The sequence below is a fragment of the Monopterus albus genome, unplaced genomic scaffold (assembly GCF_001952655.1).
Source record: "Monopterus albus unplaced genomic scaffold, M_albus_1.0 scaffold189.1, whole genome shotgun sequence".
Classification (NCBI taxonomy): domain Eukaryota; kingdom Metazoa; phylum Chordata; class Actinopteri; order Synbranchiformes; family Synbranchidae; genus Monopterus; species Monopterus albus.
This window is the reverse complement of record NW_018128069.1, coordinates 1535697-1544720: the sequence shown is the minus strand read 5'-3', so window position 1 is coordinate 1544720 and position 9024 is coordinate 1535697. Positions and strand designations below refer to the sequence as shown.

The window sequence follows — 9024 nt, the reverse complement described above, 5'->3', positions numbered from 1 at the left end:
CACACAAAAAAAACTCCCCCCACGCCAACTCTGGCCTGGACATAGACGTGCAGTTTGCTGCCAAATTATAATCAGTGTACCTCAGAGTGGGATCTCGGCTTGTATCTCTGTTTTCTAACATGGAGCTGCACAATGTGCATAACACCTTCCACCACGGCCACCTGGGGGAGGAGAAGCACCAGATGCTGAGTCTGAACCGACGCCTAGAGACTTACCTGAGCCGGGTCAAACTCCTGGAGGAGGAAAATGTGCTGCTTGCAAAGGAGATCCAGGCTCTGAGATGCAACAAACATGAAGCCTCAGCCCTCAGAAAAGGCTTGAAAGAAGAGCTGCAGCAAGCAAGACTGGAGGTGGATGCAGCCTGGAGGGACAGGGTCCACGCGGAGCTGGAGGTTGGCAGGCTGACAGAGGAGCTCCAAGGTCTGGCCCTGCAGAGAGAGACGGAAGCTCAGGCCCAAGTGAAGGCCAACATAATGCTGGAACACAGCAGGAAGGAGCTGGAGGAGGAACAGAGGGCTCAGATCTGGCTGAGAGAGAAGGTCAGTGAGCTGGAGCATGAGATGAGGCTCCTAATTCACACCCATGAGGAAGATGTGGCCCACTTAGAGGACACCTTGGCCCATACCAGAGTCACAGTGCCACCCACACTGGCTCAGAGGGGAAACCACACACCAAGCCTCCTACAGCTGGAGCAGGAGTGCTCTCAGAGGGCCAGCAGAGCATGGCAGGAGGTAGCAGAGGCCCATCAGGGCCAGTTAGCCCACCTAGAAGAGTCGCTCAACCAGGCCAGGAGCCATTTGACCCAGGTGGCCCAGGAGAAGAATGAAAGTCAGCTGAAGCTTCAGGCCCTGGAGAAGGAGCTCACCTCAGCTCAGGACATCCGACTGCATCTGGAGAAGAGTGCAGTTGAACAGAAAGACAGACACAGCCAGGAGACCCAGCAGTTCCAGGTGAGTGCAGAACATGCCTGCTGGGACACGATGCATCCTGGCTCTGTACCCCATTGACTGTAGCAGTAAACAAGTTGCAAATAACAGTTGTTTTCAACATTGATGAAACTATTATTTTCATCAGTTAATCAACTTTATTCTAAAAATGTCAAAAATGACCACTGCTCATCGCAATTAGTCCGAGTCCAAAGTAGTGCCTTGAAAAACAACTTCGATGACCACAGCTGATTTTAGTGTCAGTCATTTCAGTATTTTATAGATCAGTATTTACTGCTACAGAGGAGAAAAGATTTCCTGTAATTGGAATTTCAGCTCACTAGAATAGTCCTGCCCTTTGAATTACTGCTTTTGTGATTTATTTATTTTTTTAAGGGAAGCCTCAAAACCTTCTGCCCTGTGTGAAACTGAGCCCCATAAAGTGACCAGCTGTTGATCCTGACACATGCAGTCAGTCACGGTGTTTGATGCCTGTGTCATAGTTTCACATGACACAAATAGAAAGTTTAAAATAACAACGTGACAAACCACAGGGGAATGGGAACACTGGATAACAATGCACTATCATTAGCATATGGAGTTCAGACATCATCCATATACATTATGACTGGTCAAGTCATATCAATCAGGTTGTTGTAACTCTACACACCTCGTTTCCTGGTAAATATTCAAGGCTTTCTGTAATATGGCAGATGACCCACTGAAGCACTTTAAGAAGCATTTGTGAGTACTTTCCCAGGGTCTTTGGTTCCTCAGTGTCCTCATTTTATATTCTGACAGATTAAAAACATCTGTGTGTGAAAGGGCCTGGGCACTCCATTTGTGTAGGTGGGGGCTGTTGGGATTAGTTCTGGGTCACAGAGAGGTGATGCACCCAAATTAAGCACTTTCAGGACTATATTTCTTTCTCCCCGTGTGGACTGTCTAATAACAAACCATGTGGTCAGTCAGGCCCAAACTATTTACTTGTACAACCCTCTACTAGGTCACTACCTTATTCTCTTATCAACCCACTGAAGGTGACAAACAGTGGAACAAAGAATGGTTATTTACACTTCATTGGCTACAGTGTAAAAATGCTTTCATGCCTTTATGTTTTTTAACCACCTCCTTTTATGGTTTCACTTCTTGTTTGGACAGGAGCAGTTGGAGGGCCTGGAGGTGGAGAAGGAGGAGCTGGGCCAGCAGATTGATCAAATGGTCCTTGAGAACAGGGGCCTGCTGCAGCTGAAGAAGTCTCTGGGCCTTGAGGTCGCGATGTACAGGTAAACAGCACTGACTGCTGCTTAATGTACGTCCAGGAACAGTGAGTTCTAAAGCATGGTCAATAAAGAGGCTTGTTCCAAAAGCTTAACAGAAAACCAAGAAGAAATAAAGGCCATCAATAAAATGTTTGTGCCTTGTGCAGGGTTACAGGGGCTGAAATCTCTCCCAGCATGAGAAGCAAATATTTTTGTTCACTACCTGCTATATTGCCAAAAACCTAAGAAAGGTGTACTGTACTTCTTTAAAAATTCAAAAGTCTTTTTAAAGGAGGATTTTTTTCCTCTGAATCATGATAAGCCTTAGCCACAGAGTGTTATAGTCTGTGAAGAACCACAAGTGTTTAACAGACACACAGCAACATTAGCACCCGCAGCATCATTTAAACGTATGAGGCCAAAGTCTGACCTACAGGAGAGAAATAAAGAACTTGTCTCTGTAACAAAACAAGCTATCCTGATATTAATGCCAGAGCACTGATAAACTGTCATAGAATATTTCAGTATTGATTGTTGACCCATAGCTAATAATTGTTAGGGGTTCTGATTGCAGTCACATACAGTAGCATAGGGACCTTGAGTTTACATGCATGTATGAAAGTTGCCATATAAAAGTGACTTGACTTATTGCTCAGCTCCAAACTGTTGCTCATATCTGGATATAGTAGCTGTTTATTTAAAAAAAAAATACATACGACTTGTGGAACATCATCTTATCTGTTTCATCAGTCTTTACCATGCTGCTGCTGTGACATGGAAATAGCTGACAAAGACTGACAGGAAGGTTCTTATTTGGGGAAGTTTGCTTATGTACGTGTGCACAACCAGAGCTGAACTGATTGGTCAGTCTTTAGAAAAGTTATCAGAAACTATGTTTGATTGATTAGTCATTTCAAGCAAACATTCTAAAGAGGAAGATTGGAACCAAACTTCTTTGCAATTTGGACTTCAGGTTGAGCAAACCCAGCAATTTGGGGACAGGATATACAACTTTTAAAAAGTGATGGGTGTTTCTGGCAGTTTAATGATATTTTACAGACAAAATTTTTAATCACCAAGTCAGAAAGTAATCAGCAGACTGGTAATTGGCTTTTAAGTTATCAGGACATGGACAACATCCATATAAGACAGCTCGAGTCTGATGTAGGTGATTAGCTTCTCCTGTTTCTAGTGTTTAAACTCAGCCAGGTTAAAGGCATAATGTGTAAGGCCTGATATGCCATGTTCCTTTAATTATTATTACATTAGAATCAGATACTTGCATTTCTCAAAATCAGTTTTGGTTCCACATTTCTGTGTGGCCCAGTTTGGAAATGTTAGTATAACTAGTAAATATTACACATGTACAACTACTATGCCTGTCTAGTCTGGACTAAAGGTGTCTCACTGAACCAGCAGCCGCTCTTGTCTTAGACAGAGTAACTTATCATTTGTAGAGCTCTACTGTGGGCTCTTCCCCCTCCTTAAAATATTGACCCCCACTCTTCAGGGAGAAGCTACTGAGCTATGGGAGTCTAGAATAACAGCAGAAGGGAAGGGAATGAGACGAGGGGAGGACAGATTTCAATGTCATTCACTACAGATGATACTGCTGTTACACATACAGTCAATGGTTTGTGTTTCAAAACGATATCTAATATTTTAATAAAGTTAATCTGCAGCTTTTTAAGACTGTGTGCCAGGAATGGAGACGGGTGTGGTCCACATGTATGAATGGAGACTGTGGTATTAGTGATGCATGGGCTGCTCATAATATCTGCTGTCATTGTGTGTGTGTGTGTGAGTGATTGGGGGTGGGTTGATGGCAGAGGACTCTGTGCTGCAGCTGGCTCCTCAGTGGCGAGGACTTTCCCTCATTACCATAACAACAGAGCTCAGGCTGCTCTTGCAGCTCAAGAGCAACAGAAGTTGCCCTCTGCTTTGCTGTGTGCAGCATCACAGATATACATCACCCATTTATGGCTCACCACAATATTCACGTGTGTGTAAGAGCTTCACAAATTTACACTGTGAGCTGTTTCTCTCGTTTGTCTCTACAGAGCTTTGCTGGACGGCGAAGGCATCTCTTTGTTAAATCCACCAAGAAACATTTCCATCACAGGTAATTAAACAAACAATACTCATACATCAGCACTGTGTCAGTGACTTCACTGTCACAGTGTTTAGAACATAAATCCTCTGCCTGCTGTACTAACAGACCCCCTCTGAAAAGGCACTACTTCACTTAGTCTAACTGAAAGCCACTCAGAGTGGGGGACATGTCCCATACAATTTATAAATGCATTAGCCTAACTGGAGAGCAGGGAGTGGGGGTAGGGGGCAGAGTTAGCCACTTTGGGTCCTAACCCCCACTCCCCAAGATTATTGGGCCATATGGCTTTGCTTTCCAGTAATTTAGACAACAGTGGAGAGGAAGGAGGAAACGACGATCAATATCTCCCCATTAGTGTCCAGACTAATGCTTTCAGGAGGCAGATGTTTCCACTGTACAGGGATGAGTTGAAATGCCAGTCACAGCTGTTTATAGATAAGATATCTTGGGATACAGTGTATTTGGCAGAATTGTGATAAAAAAATGGTTATTTTGATTTAAACTTAATATATTCAAGAGGCATATATCCAAGCAGTTATTAATACAGTAGGTCAGTTGGTTGTGTATTCACACGTGCTCCATTTGTTCCTTTATAGATGCAGTGTTCAGTCCTCTGGCGGGTAAACAGAGTTACCAAACGCAGCTGTCTCCTAGACACAAGACTACTTCTCTTTCATCTGTCCGCAGCATAACAGTAAAAAGACCAGCAGTGACAAGTGCAACACCAGTTTGCAATAGAAAACCTACAACTATTGATGCAACTCCTTACAGGAAACCTACAGATGTAGCAATGTTTGCAAAATGGAAAAGTCCTTATCCAAAAATATTGCAGGATGAAGCTGTTGAAAATTTCAGACCACAGGAAGTTCATGACACAGTCGCCCATGCTGAGGCTCTGTCACCTCCTAGTGAGCAGGAGGCTCCTGCTAAAACATCAGGAGACAAAGAAGATGAAGAGGATGTTGAAACACCTGAGGGGAGACCAGCTGTGGAGTCAGCTGTCAGTTATCAGGCTGAGTCTGACCTCAGCACTGAGCCAGCCTTCAATGATGAAGTTAGTCAGTGTCAGTTTACAACAGCCAGCCTTCCACCATCCCACATCAGAGTGGACGAGAAACCCTGCGGTTTATCTGATGAATCTGGTAATGATGTGCCTTTTGAAAGGCCTGCTGAGACAGAAGACATGCAGCAGCCACAGACTCCAGCTGACGCATGGGTCAACAAAGAGTGTACAGAGGCAGAGCATGTCCAAGAGGAGACCTCGGATTCTGAAACCGAGGCAGTACTTGAACCAAACTTTGAATCCAGGACGAGCAGTCCAGCATCTGAATGTGCCCTTGAAGACAGTGTGCTTAACCAAATGACAGATTTCAGTCAAGGTGAAATCATCTCTGATGATGATGCAGTAGAGATGAGACAAGAAATAAGTTGTTCCATGGAAGGAAAGAATGAAGCAGATGGTGAGGACGGTTTGTACCCTGATGGAGAGGAGATGGACACATGGGATAGTGTAATAGAAAGGAAGGCTGATGTGAAAATGGATGATGGCATACAAATGGATGAAATAAAAAGACAACATGCTGAACCAGAGGAAGATATTTCAGCAAGAGAACCAGAGCATGGAAAGGGAGGAATTAGGCAGGATTCTGCCACAGAGAGACAAGATGACAACATGGCCTCTTCAGCTATGGGCACACAAGCAGAAGATGACATACAGCACGCTGAGTTTGACCAAGAGCTTGTTCTGCTTCCTGACAAAGAAGAGGAAGAAGATGAGGAGGACTCCCAAAATGTCTCGGTGTCATGGAGGACCGAACTGGAGAGCGACAGCTATGCTCAGGATAACACTCTTGCTGACACTCGTCCTCTGATTCGATACAAAAGTGATGAGACTGATGCCAACACTCAGGCACTACACATGGATGAGAGTGAGTCCAGTGAAGGTGAACAGGAAAAGAAGGTCGGAGAGATGGGACCCGGGACATGGAGCACAGGCAAATCAAAGACTTTTGGAACTATGGAAGATCTGTGCGAAGAAGCCGAAGGGGACGCACTGGATGAGGAATATGATCTGGGATACACTCATACAGAGGACAGGGATGCTGGCCATCATCTAACTGTAACTGAGTATGGTACATCAGTGAATGATACCAAAAATGCAGAAGAAGGGATCAAGGAAGTTGGTGAAGGGCATGAAGAAACTAGTGAACTTACCAAACCCGTGAATGTAGACCAGGGTGAGGAGCTGGAGACAGACAGACGTGTGGAAAAGGAATTAGACAACCTGTGCACAGACAGCTACAGTGCCCACTTTACACAGCAGCAGGTCAGTGAGGATGAGGAGAAGCTTCACCTGCAGGGCGAGTCTGTGGAGACAGTGACAGAGCAAGAAGAGGATGGAAAAATCAAAACAGGGGACATATCTTCCTGTGCAGAGTCTGATGTGGGGGTAAAACAGGAACTTACATCTTCCACTACAATTTTAGATCAGCACAGTGAGAAGTTACACTTTGGTGATTCAGTGGTCATGCCTCAAACGACCACACTGGCTGAGGAGGAGAGCCAACATGGAGATCAGTCAGCTCTAGATGCTCCAGAAAAAAGAGAAGCAGCAGCAACAGGAGAAGTAGCAGCAGATGACTTCAGTGATTTCATCAGCAGTGATACAGAGGACCCACACTCAACGCTGCTGCAAAACCTGCAGGAGGTGGCTGCCCCCACTGAGGTGACAGACGTTGTTCCTGTAGAAGCGGCCAACGAGTCTCCAGAGAATCTAGTTGAAGACAGTCAGCAATCTCCTGATGTTCCAGAGACAGCTGAGTGGGACCAGAGCCCCAGTGAGGACTTTGAAATAAGAGATCAGAAATCTGAAAATGCCCATGAACCAGCTGAGGACAGAGGCTCTGATGAGGTCATCATGACACATAAACAGGAACCCCTTGAGATTTCCCCCGACAGTGCTCCAGGTGAGGAGGATATCTTTGAGGTGAAGGCCTCAGAACAACCGAACGCAAATGGCAAAGACAGCAGCACAGAGGACATATCTTCCTGTGCAGAGCCTGATGTGGGGGTAAAACAGGAACTTACATCTTCCACTACAATTTTAGATCAGAACAGTGAGAAGTTACACTTTGGTGATTCAGTGGTCATGCCTCAAACGACCACACGGGCTGAGGAGGAGAGCCAACATGGAGATCAGTCAGCTCTAGATGCTCCAGAGAAAAGAGAAGCAGCAGCAACAGGAGAAGTAGCAGCAGATGACTTCGATGATTTCATCAGCAGGCCTGATACAGAGGACCCACACTCAACGCTGCTGCAAAACCTGCAGGAGGTGGCTGCCCCCACTGAGGTGACAGACGTTGTTCCTGGGAAATCTGAAAATGCCCATGAACCAGCTGAGGACAGAAGCTCTGATGAGGTCATCATGACACATAAACAGGAACCCCTTGAGATTTCCCCCGACAGCGCTCCAGGTGAAGAGGGTATCTTTGAGGTGAAGGCCTCAGAACAACCGAACACAAATGGCAAAAACGGCAGCCTCTGTGAAGCTTTCAGCTCCGTTCTGTCGAACGATTTCTGGGACACTGGTGCCACGTATCAACCAGATGCCTGTAATGAAGCAGCTGAACAAACCAATGAGAATCTGGGGTTTGGTGATAACTTAGCTTTGGGGAATTTGGAAAACTCAAATGTGGTCAACGGGAACTCCAGGGTGGATGTTGACTCATCTACAGCCTTGGCTGCAAAAGAGGAGCAGGAGCATACTGAGGTGAAGCAGGTGCTGGGCAGCAATGTTGTTGAGGGGGGGCTGCTCCATTCTGAGGAGTCTGAGGCTGAGGGTGCATCCTGGTCATCAGAGGAGGAGACAGAATAAAAAGCAGCTACATATTTGAGCTAAACCAGTTTTAGGCCTAGTCAGAGGATATTTCCTGTATCATGCATTTGTTATAAAAACCAAAGTCGTGCCTTGGTGTGCACCTCAGTGACCCCAACAACCAAAGTGCCAGGATTCCGTGCACTCACCTCATTTCTATTACATATTACTTAACCTTTTTTCTTCTGATTGTTTAAAGATTTCTGTTTGCATGTTACGAGGGAAGGTTGGGGGTTTCTGCATGAAGACAAAACAAAGAATGTCATTTGAAAGTCAAAGTGTTTATTGATCACTGCCTAATCTGATTTTACTGACTGATGGAAATCAATAAGCGCCAGAGGGTAGGACTCCTTGAAGAGCTGCTATGTGACAGTGTATCAGGCAGACAGCTCGAGTTTCTGCCTGCGAGTTAGCTCATGTTATTGGACAGCAGCTGAATCATCTTTGAATGTGTTACACATGTAGAGTGATTGCTAGGTTATAAAAGGGTTGTTCAAGAGGATATAAACCACATTTTTGATAAGCAAATGATGGTGTTTGATGGGTCTGTAACATCCTTTGATTTCCATCCATAAAGTTTTTACTGCAGTACATTTACAATCCATAATAAACTGTAGACGATATGATTTGCTGAATCCCTGTTTGACCATTTCTCTTGTTTGCTCACACAGTCGTCCTCACACACTGACACTACAAACCATGTTTAGCGGATAGAGTTCACTTTCATTCCAACTGATTAGTCTTTTGGAAACCTGAATGAAACTAATTCGACCTTTCTGATTACTAAAACAACTCACTGTTAGCTGAACTGATAGAATCTGACACCACAGTTTACTTTTTTGGTGATCT

General features: G+C 44.9%; 1 protein-coding gene across 1 annotated transcript; it reads left to right on the top strand.

Annotated features, from left to right (window-relative positions):
- nes (nestin) lies at nucleotides 1-8175 on the top strand. The gene is made up of 4 exons (XM_020617403.1): nucleotides 1-950; nucleotides 2088-2212; nucleotides 4249-4310; nucleotides 4898-8175. Exons 1-4 carry the CDS (start codon nucleotides 120-122, stop codon nucleotides 8173-8175), a joined length of 4296 nt encoding a protein of 1431 aa, XP_020473059.1. The 5' UTR covers nucleotides 1-119.
- The last annotated feature ends 849 nt before the right edge of the window (nucleotides 8176-9024 follow it).

Excerpts from the sequence above, each read along its gene's own strand:
- nes (XM_020617403.1), top strand. The coding sequence starts at position 120 with ATGGAGCTGCACAATGTGCATAACACCTTCCACCACGGCCACCTGGGG. Across the intron at positions 2,213-4,248 it reads CTTGAGGTCGCGATGTACAG|AGCTTTGCTGGACGGCGAAG; the intron begins GTAAACAGCACT and ends TTGTCTCTACAG. Across the intron at positions 4,311-4,897 it reads AAGAAACATTTCCATCACAG|ATGCAGTGTTCAGTCCTCTG; the intron begins GTAATTAAACAA and ends GTTCCTTTATAG.